At 23.8% G+C, this 22535-nt stretch overlaps 1 protein-coding gene across 2 annotated transcripts; it reads right to left on the minus strand.

Moving 5' to 3' along the window:
* Window positions 1-181: 181 nt before the first annotated feature.
* LOC126895572 (ecotropic viral integration site 5 ortholog) lies at window positions 182-22317 on the minus strand. 2 transcript variants are annotated; one of them, XM_050667584.1, is made up of 16 exons: window positions 22134-22317; window positions 9977-10239; window positions 7721-7818; window positions 4576-4808; window positions 4198-4494; window positions 4017-4135; window positions 3643-3757; window positions 3376-3534; window positions 2817-3053; window positions 2574-2747; window positions 2171-2500; window positions 1932-2099; window positions 1774-1869; window positions 1613-1714; window positions 550-604; window positions 182-365 (listed from the first exon to the last, which is right to left on the minus strand). In XM_050667584.1, the coding sequence occupies exons 2-15, from the start codon at window positions 10135-10137 to the stop codon at window positions 554-556; spliced, it is 2340 nt and encodes a 779-aa protein (XP_050523541.1). In that variant the 5' UTR covers window positions 10138-10239; window positions 22134-22317; the 3' UTR covers window positions 182-365; window positions 550-553. The 2 variants fall into 2 exon arrangements, with proteins under 2 accessions (XP_050523541.1, XP_050523540.1); XM_050667583.1 differs by lacking the exon at window positions 550-604 and having other exon boundaries at window positions 22134-22316.
* Between the last annotated feature and the right edge of the window lie 218 nt (window positions 22318-22535).

Genomic DNA, 22535 nt, shown 5'->3' on the forward strand with positions numbered 1-22535 from the left:
CTGTAATAAGTATTAAATTAAATACACATTTAAAAAATTAAACAAATAAATATAAATATTTGAAAATATAAATTAAAAAAAATAATAGGACGGCAACCCATATTTGGCCAGGTTAAAAATATGAATATATTAAGACTATTTAGGGATTTGGTATAAAAAATTATAAACTGACCTATTGAAATTATCCAATAATATGACTAAAATAATTACAAGTCAAAAATATTTCAGCTATTTATTCGTAGATGAAAATCTGAGGAATCATCCATTTCACTTTCTATAGTATCTACTGACCCTGATCGCTCAGTTTTAGCCATAGAGTTACCATTGTTCACCCATCTTTGTTTCCATGCTTCTAATCGCATTACCTTTAAAATAATAAATTATTGTTTTTCAATATATATTTTATATTTGGAAAAAAATTGTTATGCAAAGTTTACACATTTTTAATAGATTTTTAATGATTATAAAAATAAATTTACATGCTGATTCAATTACATTAGTTAAATAACTTTAAGTGTTAAAAATTAGAAAAAGAAAGTGCACACTCACTGTATTAGCCTAGCCACTTCCATGGCTCGACATCTGGCGTGGTCGGTGAGAGTAGCTAAAACACCATTTTATAGTTTGTTAATATAATAAGCATGCTGCAGTGTTAATAAATAAGCATAGTTATGTCAATGTTGAATGTTTATAATATTGAGCTAATAAAAAAATACTATTATCATTTTACAAATAGAAAGTCCCCAAAAAAAAAAAAAAAATTACACTTAGTTCACTATTTAAACAAGATAATATTTTTATAAGTAATAACCACCACCAAGTTATATATAATTAAGCCATTTATTTGCAATTAATAATTTAATAATATGACATAAAAAACTAAGACAAAAGATGAAACTAGCATAGTCTCATTAATTTTTATAACTATCAACTTGAGAACAAAGAAATTCCAAAAGTAAGCCTGTGGTAGTTAATCAAAAGTATCGTTAAATCCTGAAATTATTTTGACTTCCTATGAAATTTACAATGTTACTTGAGAACAATAAAATTTAAAAATTGATATGGTATAATTTATTAATAATATTTTAACCATTTAAATATCATTTCTAGGTAAAATATTATTTTATAGATAATTAAGGGTGGAAAAAATAACTTATTTTAAAACTCACCTATAATTCATTATGATAATAAAAATTAAATAAACATTCAACTATATTGTCATCTTTGTGCAAGCAGTGACTAAATAATAAATTTATTATTTATTATTAATTTTTGTAATTATAATACAAAGTTGAATTTTTTTTTTTTATAGACATAAATATTATATTTTCATATGGTTTATTTTTTAAATTTATATAAATGTTTCGAGTTTTTTGAAGCATTTAAACAAAATTATAATAACAATAAAATTATTTAGTACTTTTTGCACAATAAAGCTGGGATAAAGATATCATTAATGTATATGCCACCATCTCTTATTAACGAATTGATAGTAACTTTAATATTATTAATTACGTTTTGTTAAGTTTGAAAATTATTAATAAATTAGTTAAGCATGACTTTAGCATATAAATTGTTTGCTCCCAATTTACTTTATCAATTTATTACTCACTTCAGCTTTGAGATCAGCTACCTTATCTTGGAGTTCTTTGACTTTATCACTGTCGTCTAAAGAATTATTCCTAAGTTCACCTTCAGTCACCATTTCTTCATTCTATATTAAAAAATCAATATTTATTCAAGTTCAATTATTTAGAATATATATTTACTAACTTTAACTTCTAATCGAGATATTTTTTGGTTAAGCTCTGCAACCATTTGAGCATGTTCAGCTTCACGTATTCTTGAAGATATTGTGTCGTGTTTCATCTAAATATAATAATAACATAATAATGCTGCAGCATATTTTAAAATTGTATATCAATACTAACCTTAGATTCTAAATCTGTATACTTATTTTGCTGCTCTCTAAATTTAACAACTAGATCTCTTTGTTTTGTCTCTGCAAGTTCAAGCTGTTCTAATACAGCTTTATTTTCTTCATCTTGTCTTCTTAATTGATTACCACTTACTTGCACTTGTGTTTCTAGTTCCATGACCTAATATTTTTTTTTTTAAAAAATCCAATAAATTATAAATAGTAGCTACATATTTGTTATGTAATAATTACTTTTAATCTTAATTCTTTGAGCTCAGCTAATGTTTCCATTTCACGAAGCTTAGTTGACATCAACTCTTCTTCAAGTCGCTGTGTTTCAGTATTATTCCAATTTAATAAATTGCCAATTTTTTTTGGAGTTGAGTCAGGTGCTGGTGGAGGATCAATTCTCTTTTTTTCTTGGATATGTCGTTGCCATTGAGTATTTATTTCATTGACACGCTGTCTTAAATCTTTTAAAGATAAATTTGCTTCTGCCTCCCTTAATTTTACAGCTATTAACTCCTCCTGCAAATGGGCTACGGAATTATCAACAACTGATTCTCTAAGTGTTTTTTTGTCCTGTAAACAAATAATTGATTAAATAAAACATGGTAATAAGATAAGTAAAATGTAAAATTAAAAAAATAATTACATGTTCTAATTCACTAATCCTATCTTTCAGATCACGTATTGTTGCTTCATTTTCAGCATCCCTTAATCTTACTTTAACTAGTTCATTTTGAAGATCTTTGATCATTTCTTCTTTTAGTGATAGTTGTTCTTGTTTTAATGAAAGTTCATCTAAGGATGACTGACAAGAATTATGCTGTAACAATGATTATTCAAAAAAAATGAATAGAAAATTTATTTCAAAATTTATTTTATACTAGCATACATTTTCTGCTATCAAAACAGACATTTGTTTTATCTCTTCTAAAGCATTTTCAAGAGCATGAGAAGTTTCCAAATGGGTATGTCTCAAGGCTGTTAGTTCCCTTTGTACAATAAAAGTTGTTTCTTCTTCTTCAGCACGAGAAACTTGTCCTCTTACTAATAAACCAGCTAATTCACTGGACTCCGCTTCTAAAAGTTCAACTTTTTGTCTAAGCAAACGATTTTCTGTACGAAGTTTCTACAAAAAAAAAAAAATTACGAACATGATTAATTTTTTTATTTGCTTTAAATAAGTTTGCTATTAAATGAAAAATTAAATAAATAAGAAAAGCAGCAAATAGTTTTATAGCTGCATTAAAAGAACAATTCATAGATTATATTAAAAACCAAATCATTTATGTCACATAAAAATATATATTAAAGATAACAATGGTCAAAAATATTAATTAAGCAATAAAAATAATGATAAAGAAAGAATAAATTAATTTCATTTAACTTTAAATGAATTAAGTGCAATATCAACAAAGAGAATAAAATTAATATTGTTATAATCTGGGTACCTTCAGTTCAATCATTTCTTCTTGTTCTTTGCTCTTGATAGCTGTATATTCTTTTTCAAGTTTTTTCATCCGTTTAGTATTGTATTTTATAGTAATAGCTAAGGCCATTAAACCATCTGGATCAGAATTGGCACGAGTAGGTAATTCTTTTTGAAAAAACTAAAAACCCAAATACTTAATAAGATAATTGATTATATTCTAAGTTAAGATTTATTATTCATAAGAAAACATGATTTGTTCATTTTATTATCATAAACAATAACATACTCTCAGCATGCCTTCCATATCCAAGCATAAAAGATCGTCTTTGCCTAGTTGAAGTAATGCTAATGCTACTTTAAAAATTATTTCTATTCCTTCCGAAAGGAAAACATCAATAATTCTATAAACAAAATAAATATTATAAAGAATAAATAATATTTAATTTTTTAAATCAGACAAAATAAAGTGGTGTTAAAAGGAAATAAGTCATTGAGGAAATTTTTTGAGGAAAATAAGTATTATTGTTATGATAAGAAAATACACCCAGATGATTTGTTTTCCTCCATACATGTACTAAATAAAGAATATTTTACACAACCTGTTCTAAATTATACCTTTTTTTGTCTCTATTTATAATTGTCACATAATTGAGAAATTACCTGCATGCCGTTGGTAAAGCTAATGCCGTAGTAAATAGTGTCAAAAACCAACTGCTGGCATACATACTAGTATGGAAGCTTTGAGATTGAAAATGTACATAAAGTTCTGGAATGTGATCCTGTAATACATCAGATGTTTTAAAAATTATACATCAAAAACAAAAAAAAAATAACATCATACTTGGACCAAGTTTTCTAGTTGATACATGCATAAACCTAGTTCAGCCATAGATGGTTTGAACATGTCACGCATTTTGTAATCTTGCATAATTTTAACAAATACTGCAAATGCTTCTTCTTCTGGCATTTGCATTAACAATAACCCAACTATAAAGCCAGAACCTTGACAATAACCAACCTCACGGTCATGCAATGAGTAGGCCTTCATAACATTGAATAAGCTCTCTTGACCCAGACCATCTTTTTCCTTGAAAAAGTCATGTTCAGGATATGTTCGTGCAATATCCCTCCGTATAACCTGAAAATAAAAATATAATAATTATTTAACCCTTCTTCTTCTCTAAATAGAATATTTATCTTCATATAAAGATAAATCTACCTTTTCACATGCAGAAGTGGATTTTATATATTCTGGATACTGTTTCCTAATTGGAGAATCATTAGCACCACAGAGCAGTTGCCACACAATACCACGGAAGTGATGTGGAACTCCTTTACGAACTAGTTCTTTTAGATAAGCATTTTTTTTCTTACTGTAACTCTCCCAGTCGTTGACCACTTGGCCCCATAGTCCCCACATGTCTTCTTCACCATCTTGACTGGAACTCGTACCTAATTAAATGCATACAATTTTAGCACAATATTTAATTGTATTATAAATTTTATAGAACACTTCAAACAACTCAAATGATTTTAGCATGTACTAACAAATATAGAGTTAAAAGATTTTTTAAGTATTTGGTACGAACCAAAGATTTTATTCATTTCACTCTGGTATATTTTAAACTTTATCAAGTAAAGCTTATGCATAACTTTATTTACATCAATATCGAAACCAAATGGGTGAACAAGCAACACTCTAAACAATTTCCTTTAATTCTTTTATAGCAAAATCAAATCAAAATAGTTTTATATAGATAGGAATATAAACTAATTAGAAATAATAAATTATATGTACTAATATACAAAAAACAGTTAAAGAGAAATAGAACGACAAACATAATTACTGAATTAATTTATCTTAATAATATAGAAGATAAATCGTAAAAAAAAATGTTTAAGTATTTTAAATAAAATAATACGAAATTATAACTGTATATTTAAAATTTTATTAACACTAATGTGAAGTAGTGATCTTTCTTTTAAAAATAAAAATAATTTTAAATTAGGATGGTAAATAGAAACTGAGAATGATTTTATTTGAGTTCACGGACTATCAATTACAACTATTACTAGCGAAAAAAATACATCTATGTGACCAATCATTATTTAAATAATTGAAAAGATATATTATCTTATAACTACATTGAATACAAGTAACCGTTAAATGTAAGATAAATAATGAAATAAATAATAATTAATATTTTCAAATTATTCATCATCATATTTTTTTAACGAACATTACATTTTAAAAACGTGTTAAGTATTATTAAGACTGCATAGTAAATTATTTTAAAACTTACCACGATTTTGATAAATAAATATAATTAGTTAAATAATTAACAAATGATAAACAAAATTAGGGTTTTTTGAAACACAGATAAAATGTACTTATTTAAATTATTCAAAGAACTATAACATTTGATGATTTAAAATTCAAAGAATAATTAGACCAAGTTACTAAAATGTACTATTATCATAAGATTGTTTAAGTATGTCGGTAGAAAATAACGCAATACAGTGTCATTAACTAGGTTGAAAATGTCATTAGTTAGAATTTAATTTATTCAATTAGAATAATACAAAATGATTAAGCATATGAATATCTACTAAAACATATAAAATACTGCAAATTATGGAAATAAAATGGTTAACTATAGAGATTAATAAATGATTATTAATAGTTTAATAAAAGAGAAGAAAAAAAATATATAGTTAAATTATTTTTGATGACTAGTATCTAAAATAATAATAATTGACTTTTTTATTCATGAAAATTTGATTTTTTTTTACAAGTTATACAAATGTATAAAATTTAGCTATTCTTGTGTTTTATTGGCTTTGAGATATAATAAAATTATTGTATAAGATATGTGTGTATACATAAATATAAAATATAATAGTTTTATTAAGGTAAATGTATTGTGCTACCCATAGATTTCTATCTATTTCAATGTAACATATGGGTCGAAGTAAATATTATTGAATTTTGTAAAAAATTTGTATTAAAATGCAAATAAAAATATTTTTATATAAGTATTTGTACCGGTCTACGTGATTTGATATATTTTTTTTTTATAAGCTTAAGTATAAAATTAAATATTTAAAAATAAATAATATTTCATATAAAAATCAGTATTTTCACTTTGGAATACTGAGAAAGAGATTAAAAAAATGTTATTTTATATTAATTTTTTTTACGTAAAATATAATTTCACAAGATAAAAAATCTTAAAATAATCAATTATTTTCACCTCTTTTAATATATCTTCTAGTAAATAAAATTAGTCTTTGGTTTGTGCGAAAAAGTTTTTTTATTTGACTTTTAATAATTAGTATGAAAATAATGAATAATATAAATTATTTAAACATGATTACTCTGTGATATGTATTCCATATTAGTGACAAAGAAATTTTAAAACTTGATATTTAACAGATTTATCTGATATATTAATTGACTCATGATATACTTTGTATAGGGCCGGTTTTAGAAATGTAGAGTTCCCAGACCTTAACTAATGTGTGGGATCCCATTCCTTAATTCGACACTGAGTTTATGATTGTATTATACATATATTTCAAATTATTTTATTAGAATACTTAAAGGTTTTAACTTACGTAATATATTAGAAAAACAATCAAATTTGTAAAAAAAAAAAAAAATTTAAAAATCACAACTGAAAAAAACATTATTTGGACGGTATCGTATTGACTCGAAAAGACAAAGGTTTAGAACTGTAGGGGAAATTGAATTAAAACCTAATCTATTGGTTCCATTGTGGAAGGTAAAATATTGTAAAAAAATGTTTGCACATTTACAAAAACAAGGTTTACTTAAAGTTTATCTAATGATAAATTAGTATTTGCCAATATAATGCTAAAATATGTATTTATAACTATAATAACTATTTTTTCACTATTTATTTAAAAATAATTATTATGAAAACACACCTGAATAGGTTTATAGCAGCCGCGGCAATATAAATCGGCGTCAAATAACAAGCGTAATAAATTTTATTACTTCATAATGAATGATTAATTAACTGCATTAAGAACATTATTCTATTAAATATTAAACTAAAAGTGAAGTAGATTTCTGAAATAATTTTAAATAAAAAATAAACGTAAAATAAGATTATAGATTTGGTTTGAGAAAAATTAGATGTTATGATTTTAAGGTAATCTTATTTTGAATATAAAAAAACATGTCGTCTGTACATTATTAAAATAAAAAGCGAAATTCAGTAGATACCATAATGATATCCATGTCGCGTACACGTTGTGTTTTTGAATACCTAATTTGCTCTATAAATGCAAAACAACCTCATCTATAACTTGTAAAAATACAATAATAATTCACTTACCGGATACTAGTGATATCTGAGATGCATCCGAGCTCTTTCTAGAATGCGTACTGTTGTTTGATATAGAATTCAGTGATTTAGCATCCGATTCAATGAGCCTAGTATCGTAAAAAATAGTCATTTTTAATAAAAAAAAAAAAGTAATAATCAATCACCACTGTCTACCTTTAAGTTTAACACGGATATAACCGACATTATGTGTATTAATCAACGTTCATATTTTGTGTTTGTGTGATACGATAAAACACTAATCGAAAAAGAAAGCAATACAATTATATACTAACAAAGAAGTCGTGTGATACTCACATATTCGTCATAAAACGTTGAAATCATTATGGTATTTATCGATATTAGCTATCGTTTATAAGCAATAAATGATAAGCTCAAAAGATTGCTCGACAGTCTGTTTATTTTTAACTGTTTTAATAGCTTATTAACGAGTAACATAAACTTGTCGATACAACTCTATTGCCACAATATTAAAAAAATATTAAGGGCTTAATCGAATAAAATTACACTTTAATTACGCTATAGCAAAAATAGTTTTTATAAATTATAAAAATAATAATGTAGATAAAGTTTGTTAATGTATTTAAATATTACTAGAAAAGTTAACATAGGAAGCTAACATTTAAATTGTTAAAACTTGATCGTTCTATCATTCTATGGGGAGAAATGGTATTAGTTAAAAAAAGAAAAAGAATTTGTAATTTATAATTAGTATTCGAGAATATTTAGACGCTTTCAAGGTTTAAAACATGTTTATTTACTCAAATGTCTTACAACAAGTGAAGAATAATTTAACTACAATGTAGGTAAGCTAATTTATTTAACAGTAAAATAGAAATATTTTAACTTAAGCAATTTACAATGAATAAAAAAGTAAAATGTATTACAAAATAATGTAAATTATTGTTAAAATTAAATTTTTAAATTATAAAATTAATTTTTTTATTTTTAAATTATTATTTAATGATATAGAGCTTCATAAGAAACCTATAAAACAGTAATAATTTGATTTATTTATCTTTAACATATTAGTGTAAATTATGTATTGCACTATTTAGGCACATACGCGAATTTTATGAATGTTTGAAGATGAATATGGCTAAATATGTTATGAAGAATACATTATAACAATAAAAAGGAAATAAAAATAAAAAAATTATTTCATAAGACAAAACATTCAAAATAAAAATTAGTTTGTCTTATTTTTTAATGATACTAATTTTATATTTTAAATGACTTAAAATATTAAATAGTCATAAAATACAATTAATTAAATAATAATTTATCCATAGAAAATGTTTAATTATACTTACAAATATTTTCAGGTTTTAATTGATTCAGTTAAACCATAAAGATCACTGAATTATTGTTATTGAAATCAAAATATTAAAATAAGTTATGTCAAAGTATGTTCCATACATATTAAATCTGGCTAAATTATCTACAGCTTCACACTGAGTTTTTTTATTATACCAACACAACTTATATTTACAAGAAAAATTAAATATAACACGTAAAACAAATCATTTAATTAGAAAAATTCATTTTTTAAGTTAATGTCTTATAAAAAAACATTATTTCTCGAGGAGTTTCAACAACGAACTAACGTAAGTAAATAAAAATGTTCCGTGTAGTTAATTGTTACTAGTAATGATTACAGAATACTGAGTTAAGTGTAAGTAATTACCTACTTTAAGTTCAAACATATTTTATAATGTTTACAATGGTAAATGTATGGTCATTGAAATTTGAATTATAACTATTTGACATACGTGTAAACACTTAAATATAAGTAAAAAATAGACAAGTTTTATAGTTTGTCGGTACAACAAATAACTGCATTTACATTCTATTTTGCATAAATACTAAGAAAGTATGGATACGGTTAAACAGAAATCAGACAAATTATAAATTTTGCTCTTAAAATTTGCTATGATTTTTGATTATATATACCACTATTAAAATCAAATTTAGTCGACTAATAATGTATAGCACAAATAAATTGTCATTAATACCCAATTTATTGCAGACTATTAGAAGACACTAAATAAAGAAATTGTTTAGTTTGACATAGAGAAATCTATTTAATTTACACTTAAAATCGAACGTTGTGATTTAAGTGTCGCATTCATTGCTCATAAAAACTAACTAACATTAATCCAAAAACAGATTATTCAAAGCTAATATTTTTATAATTTTAACACTTAAGTATAATGCAAAGGTAATTTAAATAATTTAGAACATCACCTATTGGCCTCTTCAAGTTTTGCTAACAGCGCCAGCTCTTCTGTGTTTAGTACCGGTTTGTCACAACGAATTTCGTCTTCGTTATTATTATTGTTGTGTATATATTCTGTGGTTGTCCTAGACGATATCAGCATATCAGCCGAAAGAACTGGCGGACTCATCGCGATCGTCCTGGCCCTGAGGCCGAGACGTTGAGATACCGCAGTCTTTGGCTAATTAAAAATTTGATTTGATAGAAGGAAGACATCGTGATTTATGAAAGTCTGAAAATGTTTTATTTTACGTTTAATATCAATGACGTTAATTGTTTTAAGCTTTATTATTAGTTACAGTATATTCACAAATAATGGAACGGCTTAATTTAGTAAACAGATGTAACATGATGTGTTTGATGTAAAAAACTTAAATACTAAACAACAAACACTATAAACAATAGGTAATTGTTTACTCCATAATAGACTATTGAACATTTTCATTTATGCAAATTAAAAATCAGTCAATTTTAATACATTTAACTCAGATAAATTCACAAAACAAAAAACAATTAATTAATACAACGAATAAAAAACAAATTTTATCATAGGAATTTTTATTTTCAGATTTCTTATACAGTTAAACCTCATCCTTAAAATAATTAGTTCAGAATAATATATTTCATGTCATTTAATAAGTCATGATTAATATGAATGCTAATTAGTAACACATATGAATATACACAGATCATTAAACTTGTAGTAGTACATAATGAAAAATTTATAGTCAAGTTCTAATCTCATACGATTTCCGTCCAAAAATGTATAATGTACTTAAGTGCATTAGTTTTTTATAGTGAAGGGAATTAGAGAAGCAACAAAAATAGAGCTTTGGAAGATACCAAAATAATACAGTTGGACAACTCTTTATAAAACGTAACACATGTTACGAAAAATAGAAAATATTCGTCTATTAGAGACTCGAAAACATCAAATTTTACACACATATGTATTAAAAATAATTATTAATTGAATATTTTTAAAGAACATTTACATTAGTAGTAAACAATAAATATTATTTTATAAAAATTGAAGGACTTGGTGCAACAATCAGATAAGTCCATTTTTTTTAATTTTTTAGTACAAACAATTTTGTCATAAATTTTTTATTAAAAGCAGCAGTAGTAAAATGTTTTTTTTTTTTTTAAATTAAATATCTCCACAAATAAAGGAATATAGAATTCGTTTCTGTGTTAAGTTATGTAAAAATTCACAATTCTTTAAAATAAACAAAAAATTATTTTCTGAAAAAGTTATCTGACTCATCTGGTTTTGTCGTATGGCAAGGAAGGCTAGGGGGGGCTTAGTGCCACCATAAATTCAGTAAAACAATATGCATTGTTATATAAAAAATATTTTTTAGATAGGGCAAAATTAAGTTTAGTTCCCCCGAAAAATTTAATCACCCTACACCTCTCTTGTAACATCAAGCCGTTTATTTTTTCTGTTTATATCTCTTATAGTTATTATAGAGATAAAAATACAGAAAAAATGAAATCAAAACAAATTTAAATATCAATATAATAATCAAAATTAAATTAAAATAGATGTCATAGAAATGTGTACAATCAAACTAATATGTTACCAGTGTTATAATATTAAATTTAAATTTAACGAAACTAAGCAATATAAAAAATAAATGCTTTAAAAAATTACATATCAACAATTTCAAGGTTGTTTGTGTTATTTTGTATTATTAAGAATCGGATATATGTCCACTGAAAAAGTAAATCATAACATGATATATACATACACAATACTATTGTCATAATACTGTCATAATGTACACAAAAAAAGTTATTTACATTAGGCTACTAAATAATAGTATATCACCCCAGTTATCAACAAAATGATTGTTATCACAAAGGTTATTTTGTAAAAATCCCTAATCATCCCTAAAACTATAACTTTGGTAACAACACAGTAATAAGATTTCAAGACAATAAAATTTTGTACTATCTGATGGTGTGTTTGGAATAACTAAATAAAATTTATAAATGCATATAATTCCGGACTTTATTGATGACTTTTCCACTTTTTAAATAATGTTTGATACAAAAATTGTAAAATACATGAAGTATAATATACATGCTCGAAAAGTTTTAAAATAAATGGAAGCTTTGTCCAAATGATAATGATTTTCACCAAATTTCTAACAACATAAGGTTATTTAAAATATATAAACAATTTATCTAATTAACATTATATTATAATATAAATAATATTTAAATACAATACATCATTTATACAATATAAATGTAAATTATTTTTAAACATTTAATTTTCTTTTTTAATTAAATGTGTTAAAAATATTTGTAAAATAATTTTCATTAAATCGCTGGCGTTAACTGCACAAATACTTTTGGTAGGTAAACAAGATGCAAAAAGTTGACACAAAATTCCATTAGACTGTAGGAGGAAGTAGTTATGCGTAATGACCTATTAGATGACGCATAGCATAATAATATACCGTTAATCAGATTTAAGTGAAGTTAAGTATGAAATATAAAAATGTTATATGTTATTGTACGCTTTAAATTTCAATCACGATATTAAAGGATACAATTTTATAAATAAAACTAATAAATATAGTAGTTTTATAACTAAAAGGTCTTGAATTTTATGCTTCGTAATTTTAAATGTGTACTATTGTTTAATTATACAATTTTTAAAATCATAAAATACTAGATTTTATACTATCTTCTAAAACGTAGAGATATTAAAAATCTCACAATTCTTAAATTTTAAATTTATTTTATTAGTTAAAAAATAGCAACATCTTTAAAAATTACTAAAACTATATAAAAATATGTTACTGTTATTATTATGTATATAAAAAATTGAAATACGAACTTAAAAAAAAAAAATTAACACCGACTTTTCCATCTATCTTTCATTTGGTTTTAAATTAAATACATTTGGGAAGTACCCTTCAGAAGGCAATTAAACTGTCTTGGGACCTTTAATCAACTACAGTTGTTTTGACCAAAATTAAATGTTGAATGGTTGATAATCAGTTTTGCAATATTGATTTATAAGATATTAGCATTAAACGCTAATAGTAAAGATTTAAAAAAAGTGACGAGTTAAGTGTTTAGTGACGTTCTATTTCTAATAGAACGTATATAAAAATACCACTACTTTATACACCCCTCTTGCCTATACCTAAAATTTATTTGTATATTGTTTAAAGAAATATTCAATATCACACTGACAGTATTTATGTATAAAATTTTCAGTCAGTGTTTTAACTCATACTCTTTGCATGTGTATTTATAAAGATTCCTATTGTATTATTTAAATGTCCCGTTTATGATAAATTGCCTTCGTAGCAAAACTACGAAACTCCAAATTTTTTGCTAATGGGCTATCAAATCAAACCATATAATCAAAATCGAAAAAAATACTGTTACTCCCTCTACTCTTCAATTTATAAACTAGCTAAATAAGAATGTTTCCATTTATATCATTTTATATTTTATGAGCTAATTAATTATGTAAATAAATAATCTAGAGAAAAAAACAAAAATAATTTTTTAATATAATTATTATATTAGGAGAAATCGAGTGGCTAATGTCAAAAGAACATTCTTATATGTCTTGATAATTTGCTTAAAATTTTAAATGTTACAACAGTCATAACATAAAATTATACTAATTACGTAACAATGGTGGTAATTTATTAAAACAATAATCTTAATAAGTTTATATACTTAGATAATTGAAATTAATCGGTTTTAAAACCGTTCACGCCCGAATTTAGTTTTTCTTTACAATCCACCTCGGGTGAGTATGATGTAATATACTCCAAACTCGACCTCGAAAACGCTTCACAACACCTGATCAAACTAATTTTTTTTTATTGTGCTACCTAATTCTATCATCAGTCAAACAATAACTTCACAAAATACTTTTAAACTTTTTAACTTATTTGCAAATATCAAACAACAGAAAATAATGTAGTTAGTAACATTTAACAAATTTAAATTTCATTAGAACATGAAATAAGTGTTTAAAAAATTAAATTTTGAAATTAATAATTAGTTTTTTAAAATGAAGTAAAAAAATTAGTTTCTAAAAAGTTGCATCTCCTAAGCGACTCTGTCTCGCCAATTATTAAATAATTTAAGTTAAATAAACATTAAAGACATGTCTTATGAAAAAAATTGGTAAGCTTTGAAATGTTTTGAAAACTATCAGTACATTTTAACCTGTTATTATTTTTAATTGAAATAATAATTATAGTAGTTGGAATTTTCAAAAACATATACACAATTTTTTACCCTTACAATGCAATAACTTTCCTAGCCTAGGTTAGCTATAATATTAACAATAACTTTTAAAACAGTTCAAGAAGTATAACTATTTCTATAAAAAATTATTAAACTGATGTAAATAATATTAAGTAAATCATGGGGAAGTATTCAAGTTAACAAAATACATATTGAGAATCGATGCTGTTAGATAAAATGAGGTCATTTGTATGCTCATATAATTATATTATATACTCCAGAGATCCCATAAAAATACAAAATACATTAGCTGAATGTTTTGAAGCCCAAAATATCCTAACATGCGTAGCAAAAGGTACACCAATAGTATTTTAAAAGTTAAACCTCAACGGATAGCAAATGTACTCTTAAACATTATATTTTATAATACTAAAAAATTCAGTAACTTTATTCTGTGAAAACATTATTACAATACTTAAATTTTATTTTTTATTAAATGTCTAACCAAACATTAACCAAAGAGGCGTTAAGACATGGTTACTTAATATGTATTAAAATCAACAAGTTTATATTTTGTTACTAGAGTCGTTACGTGACTTAAGCACTTTAGAAAGAACTAAAGTTATTGAATTTATACGCATAAAATAAAATGAAAATAAAAACGAGTTTGTTTTTTTAGTAAATAAATAATGTACAAAGGGGTGTATTAATTTTAAAATTGAATGAAATATACATTATTCATCCTTAAAGTATTCATTTTATTTAAGTTATACACATACTATGACATTTAAATAATTATTTTAACAAGTAATAGAATTTTTAAAAAACATTATCAGTTGAGTTGCATTCACTGTTTTTATATATTATACATATTATACGCGCTGACAGTCCAGGGCCGGTGCCCTGACATTATCCAAACAATTATTTACCATGTTTTAAATCAATCGAGTATACATTATATTTTGTTGATAAAATTTAATCTAATAAACTAAAAGAACCAAGTTTCAATTTTAACATTTGGATAATATTTATATTTAACAACAATATTTTGAAAAAATAATAATCAAAAGTATTGGGCCACTATACGCTTTTAAATACACCATCATGTATGAAAATGTCCATTACACAGTTATGGATTTGAAGTATATAAAATAAAAACATTTTCTAACAAATTTACAGTGAAATATTTAGTGTTTAAATGGTTAATCCATCGTTTATTCAACTCTTTATTTAAAAGCCAAAAAATAAATAAAATATATAGCATGAATTTATTGTAACTATAACTAAGGTAAACTAATATAAAAAAAAAACGTAAATAAATACTTGACAATATATAAGAAAGCTCCATTTCTTGAGATTACATGTTTTATTTAAAACAGATTACTTAATAATGTTCTTTTTTCTTTTTAAAGTCAAATAATTTTAGATATAGACGTTTCATATTATTGTACTTGAAAAAAATTATTTAAGTAAAATTGCAGATTTATCTGACAAAAAATTATTAAACTTTAACTCAGTACAAAAAATAATTTGAACATTGTTAAGATATAAAATTATAATATAACACAATTTTTGTCTGTAAAATTATTTTAATTGACCACTACATAATTTTAAATCGCTGAAGAACAGAACGTCGACAATAAGAATTATGTGAAATTTCTTATTAAGCGTACAGAATAAGTACGCGTAGGTCTCACGTGGGAAGATCGTAGGAATTAAATAACATTTTGAAACCTCCAGATACAATAACACATAAAATCAAACTGGATATTAGTAAAAAAAGTATACTCTATAGAAATAGTGTAATATTAAAGCTGAAGGGTTTAAAAATCGTGTCAAATGCCTAAATAAAATCCAAGATTTTTCAAATAAAATCAATAATTAAACACTTAGAAAAATATAAGACTAACATAATTTGTTGTTCAACCTATTTTTTTCATTAACTTCAACATCAAAATCATGTTAAATATTTATAGTACAATATATTAACATTCATTTTTAGATTTATAATCTAATAAAAAGTTATCTTCAAACTAGATTAGCAAAAACATTATTTCAACTAAATCTATTAAAAAAGTAAACTATTTTTTTGATTTTAATAAGATCAACCATGTATAAAACAATATTTAATAGTTTAAAGTGAAATTCAAAATTCAAATTTTTTTTTTTTACTAAATTCGTTATATTTCATTAAAAAATTTATGAAAATCCGTTACTAAAAGTAAGCCTGCATGACATAACGCAACCAAATTAAAATATATTCGGTTCATTGATTTTGATATATTTCGAAAATATAACGATATTCTTGATAACATAAGTCCAGGATTCCCAGATTTAAATAATTTACTATAGTTTTTCATTTTTCAGTTTAAACAATGCAAATGGAACAAAAGTGCCACGCATTTGTTGCTTAAGTCCTTGAAATTAAATATCATCAAGAACTAAAGAGCGGTAAATGGAAAACAATAAGATACAATCCTTGAACTAAATAATTACTGTTTGTCAAATTTACTTAATATCATGTTTATACTCATTAATTCATTAAAAATACACCCCAAAATTTAAATTAAAACAAAATTTCAAGATTTACTTAAATTTTCTAATTATTCAAATTATAATAGTGCAAACTCAATAAAATACAACATTTTATTTAAAAAAATCCTTTCAGAATTCATAAATAGTATTAAGTATAAATTTACTTTATTAAATTATCCACTATACATATTATATATTCTGTATTTGTTTCAATATCTCATATATAGTTATCTATATTTCTAAAATGAATGTAAATATACGCTATTAAATAGGCTATTTTTACTTAATAAAAATACAAAGATTGAAAACAATAAAAAAATAAAATAAGATCAGATTAAAATTTTAATAAAACTATAAAATCACATAAAATTAACATGGAAGAAGAACATGGTTTTGAATTTATTACACTGACCATTTATATTACAGTTAAACAGTTATAAATCGATTCCATGCAATACTGAATTTTTATCCACGCTTTGTGTACTATATTGTGGGAATACTAAATACAAAGAAAAAATAGGTACATATACTGTTATTGAGTTCATTGAATGACAGGTTAGTTAGACTACCTTAAACGCAGTAGTCTTATTATATCAGCTACCGTATTTCAAAATTACGGCAGCAGGTAAAGTGACAATAGAGTACTTCAAAATATTTTAGGTAATTTTATTAAATATGACTCTTCTAGAAATTATTAAACTGAAAATAAAATGAAATACCAATTATTGCTGAAAACAAACTTTTACTCAAGTTGAAAACCTAATAGGAGTTAAATACAATTTTCCACATAATTCTAAATTTATTCATATATAAAAAAATATTATAAAATATATTTAGACAATACATTAATTTTCAAAGATAATTTATAGTATGACTACAGTAAAATTTTCAATGTAGCGATAAAAAATTGACTAAAAATTTTTTTACTACGTATAAAAAGAAATAATGAAAAATAAAGATTTTATTTGAATTATGATACTTTATCACGTGAAACTTAACTATATACCATTAGGCTTAATTAGAATACATGTTATTAATAAAAATATTAAGACTAAATGTTGTTAATTGCATGTGCAATATTACTTTTAACCGTTATGTATTCGTTTTAGCTAATTGGCTTTACCATACACCGTTATGAACATATATGATGAATTCGTTTCGTATGCTTTATGAACATAAATTCAAACTATCACAAATAATATAATATTTTAATAACTATTTATTTGCTTATGCAAAATATGAAAATACTGTTTTCATATTAACAAAAGTCAACAAAGGATAGTAATATAGAATCTCAGAACAACAATTAATAAAATTTCAAATTTCAAATTAAAAGATAAGACAAGAAAATAAATATTTAAATGTTCATATAAAATAATTAATTGGGATTCTTATATGTATAAATTCAATTACTCTTATTTCATTAATCTATTATTATATAAAAAATATAATGAATATATATAAATATATAATTTTATAAGATTTATAAATTAAAAGAAATACCATTTTTATTAGAATTTTATCCATTACCAAGTACCTGCCACTAAACACAGTTAAATTACACATTATTTTATTTGCAAAATCAAAAGTAAAAAAAGTATTAGGTATAAACAAAGTATCACGCAAATGGTCAACACAAATAACTGTAAGACAACGAAATTAACGAAAAAAAAAACGAGCAATAGGGACTTAGCCCGTTCAATGACCGACGATAACTGACTACAACCAGCAATCACTACTAGTGTGTCTACAACAAAACCACTGCCGGCGTTGCTGGTGCACTAGTCAGACCTCCGTCCTCCACAGAAGTATCAATATATGTACACGTTTTACATCCAGTCAACCATTGCAATCTGTGTTTTTAACTAAATTTATGTATGTAATACAAACTACAATAATATCCGTTTATGTCATTATATAGTTTACTAACCAACTATATCAACGCCTAATTGTTTTTAAGTTTAATAAAGTCTAGGACAGCTGATAATCAAGGCTATCTTCATGTGTTTTGATATTAGTACAATTAAATAAAGTCAAAAATATAGAATCGGAACTAGAATTGATGAGAAACATTTAGGGCCACAGCCCTAAATACTATATTTGGGATACTCTTGGTAACATAGCTTTGATTTATTTATGTTTTGTTGTTTATTTGTGTTTTTATACATTTTTTAGCAAAAAATAAAAACTAAATAGCGTTTTTAAGAAAAACTTTGAATTTCCTAATACTTAAACACATTTTGATTTTTACAAAAACACGTAAAAAAAATAATGTGATCATACATTTTTAATTACAACTAGCATACGTTGTTAAAACTCAATTGAATTTTATTTAAATAAAATTTATTGTAAATTACATCACATGTTCCAAAATATGAATATGACAAACAAAACCAAACTAAAATATTTTCATACACAGCCAGTTAGTGTCATGGTTGGTAAATTAGAAGGAAATCGCATACACACTAGTTTACCAAAGATTAATTCCCCGCCTTTCACTTTCCCTTTTGTTTAACTGTCTGCGCAACGTTATAAGCATAAATGTGCATTATAAAAAAAATTATACTCATTGTTAGATCAAATTATTTTGAATAAATTATACACTTTTTTATTTGTTTAGAATGTAATGATAATTGTAATATTTTAAACAATTTATTAATATTGTAATGTGTTACAATAATTTAGCTAAGATTTAATACAAATTTAGTATCGTCGTAATTTTAGTGGGTAGTAAGAAGAGGTTCTTAAATGTACTTTAAAAGTAACAAATAAACAGGGAACATTCTCAGGATTTTTTTGAAAGGAGTCTAACATAAAAAAAAATTTTAGTACTCCTTCCAATCGAAAAAATTGTATCTTCACCACGTAATTATATTTTTCATAAGAGAAATCTACTTTTTAACATTCAGTAATGTAGTAATACCAAGTACTTACAAAAAATATATTATAATACAAAGATGATAAAGGGTAGAACCAAGAGTTAGCAATTTATATTAACGCGAAACAAATAGTTCCAAAAACATTTTAGAGACGATAGTAGTTTATAAAGAGGGTTTAAAAGTTTGGATCATCTCCCTAATACCTTATTCATTATTAATAATAACAAAGGTAATAATCTTATGTGTAATTTATACTTGAAGTACTATAAATATTATTTATTGGGACCTTCCAGAAAATTTTTGAAAATCTGTCACTGAAGTCCAGAATTAAAAATTGAATTTTAATCTATAATCAGTTTTATATCCTTCTATTTACCGAACTTAATATAGTACAGAGGGTGGTGGTCCTCTTTCATATGTTAAAGAGTCCAAGATGGTTCTTGGGTAAGCCAATGATGGACAGGGCGAGTGTTACGGTCGGCTTTCACCAGAGACCAAACACCACCAATGTGAAAATCACAAGAAAAATCTCGTTGGCACCTAAACATTAATCTCAACATTATAATATAAATTTTATGTGATATTTTTAATACATTATAACATAATATCAATATTATTAATTAGAAAAGATAAAAGAAACATGAAAGTAAAATAATATTAGCAGCTCATTATATTCTTCTCTACTAGCTAGATTTGACTATTAAGCCATCTATGGCCAACTCTTTGGATATAAAATTAGAAAAACCATTTAACAGAATATCATGAAAGGATGTAAAAAAACAACAAAATATGTATCTAAAAGTAAACTATAGGGCTATTCACTAAATGGTTTTGCATGTTTTTTTTGCTATGTCGTACAAGACAATATGTTTGAATAAAATTTATTTCATGCTATAACTGAATAATTTAAATGTGAAACATTATATTGTATATTTATGGGTTAAAGCATACAAGTGCATATTTACACAATTTCTGAGTTTCAATGTATTTTTTTTATAAGTAATAAAAACAATTTACCCAGATAAATTAATTTAAATTGACAAATTATTTTTATAGAAAATATTAATACATTAGTGTAGGACATTGATAGGCTGTCTATTAATAACTTACTGATATCAACTTAGAAAGGACATTTGAATATAATTGTAAATATTTAAACATAATTAAATAATATTTTTATACAATAATATATATTATTATATAAAATATTTTTTAGGATAGGAAATATACATTAAGAGACCTAAAAATTTATTATAAATATGGAGTAAAATAAAATATTTTCAACTTTAAAATTATCAAATTAAAAATAAATCATATAATTATATACTATGAAAATTATTACTAATTAAATAAAACTATTAGTGATATTTTGCATCAAGTTTAAGTTATTAAACACCAAAAGATTGTTAGTAAATTTTACGTAATTAGATATGTTCAATAGAAATACTGCATAATAATTAAATTAATAATAAAAAAAAAAAACCAAATAATTATTTAAAAATATAAACAAACAAATTTAATATAAAATAAACAGATAAATTTTATGTAATCAAACTTAAGTCTGTAAACAGCTAATTATCAGAAAATAGAAAAACATATTATATTATACACATAAATGTGTGACTGATACAATACTTACAAAAATAATATCATATTAAATGGCTATGCAGCTATCAACAAATGATATAAGCGTAAATTTTCCAAAAATTTAACCTTTATCTCGTTTAGACAAACTACGTCCAGCTATTTTCAAGAAAATATTGATATAATAAAATAATGTATAATAAAATAACTATAATTTCATGTTATTAAAGAATTTTAAAAGATATATAAGGAAAAATTTAAGCAATTTAAACTTTATGTGATGATGTAAATAATACACTTTTAAATTTAATCATAAGAGTAATGTGACTTCCCTCGTCTAGACAACTATTATTGTAATAATAAGCCTATAAAAAGGCACAAGACTTTTTCCAAAACTAAAGTTAATAAGTTCAAATTAGAACAAAAATAAGAAATTTAAATACAAATATAAGTTATTAATCTTTTAAACGAAATTGTAAAAATGTGCTTAGGTACATACTTTTAAAGGACTCATTCTAAAATAGCCTAATAAAAAAAAAATTAATAGTATTTTAAGTACAAATAAATAAATGTTCTTTTTCAGAACATAAAAAAATAGGGCTTGCCTCTATTAAACTTATATAGTATTGTTGATAATATAATGTATATCATTAAGATGACTTACTTTGAATTTTAAGAAATTTTGTCCAATTTAATAACTTATTCCTGTTATTCCTAATATCAAATTAACAGTAAAAATTACTATTACATTTAACTTAATTCTAATGAATGACATACATTAAAAATATATAAAAAAAAATTAAATTAAATTTCGGATCTATGGTTAATGAAGTAACTTGAATTAAAATAATATACATATATTAATAGAAAAAGAGAATTTAAATGTATAGATTACCTAATTTATTTCTTAGCTGTTAATTATTCTGTACACGTCACTAATAATAGTACTGTTGCGACGAAACTATAATATAATTTAAAAAACCTAAATACACTTTATATAAAATTTTAAACATAAAAATGATAATTTTTTAAAATAAAATAACACAATTAAAAGAGCACTACACGATTGCTCATACTCTTTATGTAAAAAGATAATTACAATTCCTTTTATCATCAATAAGACACTTTCTACTTTGATAATGTTTTCAATGATATGGAACGTTTCATGTGTTTAACAAACACACGATTTTAATCAGTTTTCTTAAATAAATGTAATACATGTTTAAATAATTTTAATAGATATATTTTTGCAACAATTATTATTTAATTAAAAATTTTAATAATTTTTAATAGTTTA

The sequence above is a fragment of the Daktulosphaira vitifoliae genome, unplaced genomic scaffold (assembly GCF_025091365.1).
Source record: "Daktulosphaira vitifoliae isolate Bord-2020 unplaced genomic scaffold, ASM2509136v1 Scaffold_1, whole genome shotgun sequence".
In the NCBI taxonomy this organism is placed as follows: Eukaryota; Metazoa; Arthropoda; class Insecta; order Hemiptera; family Phylloxeridae; genus Daktulosphaira; species Daktulosphaira vitifoliae.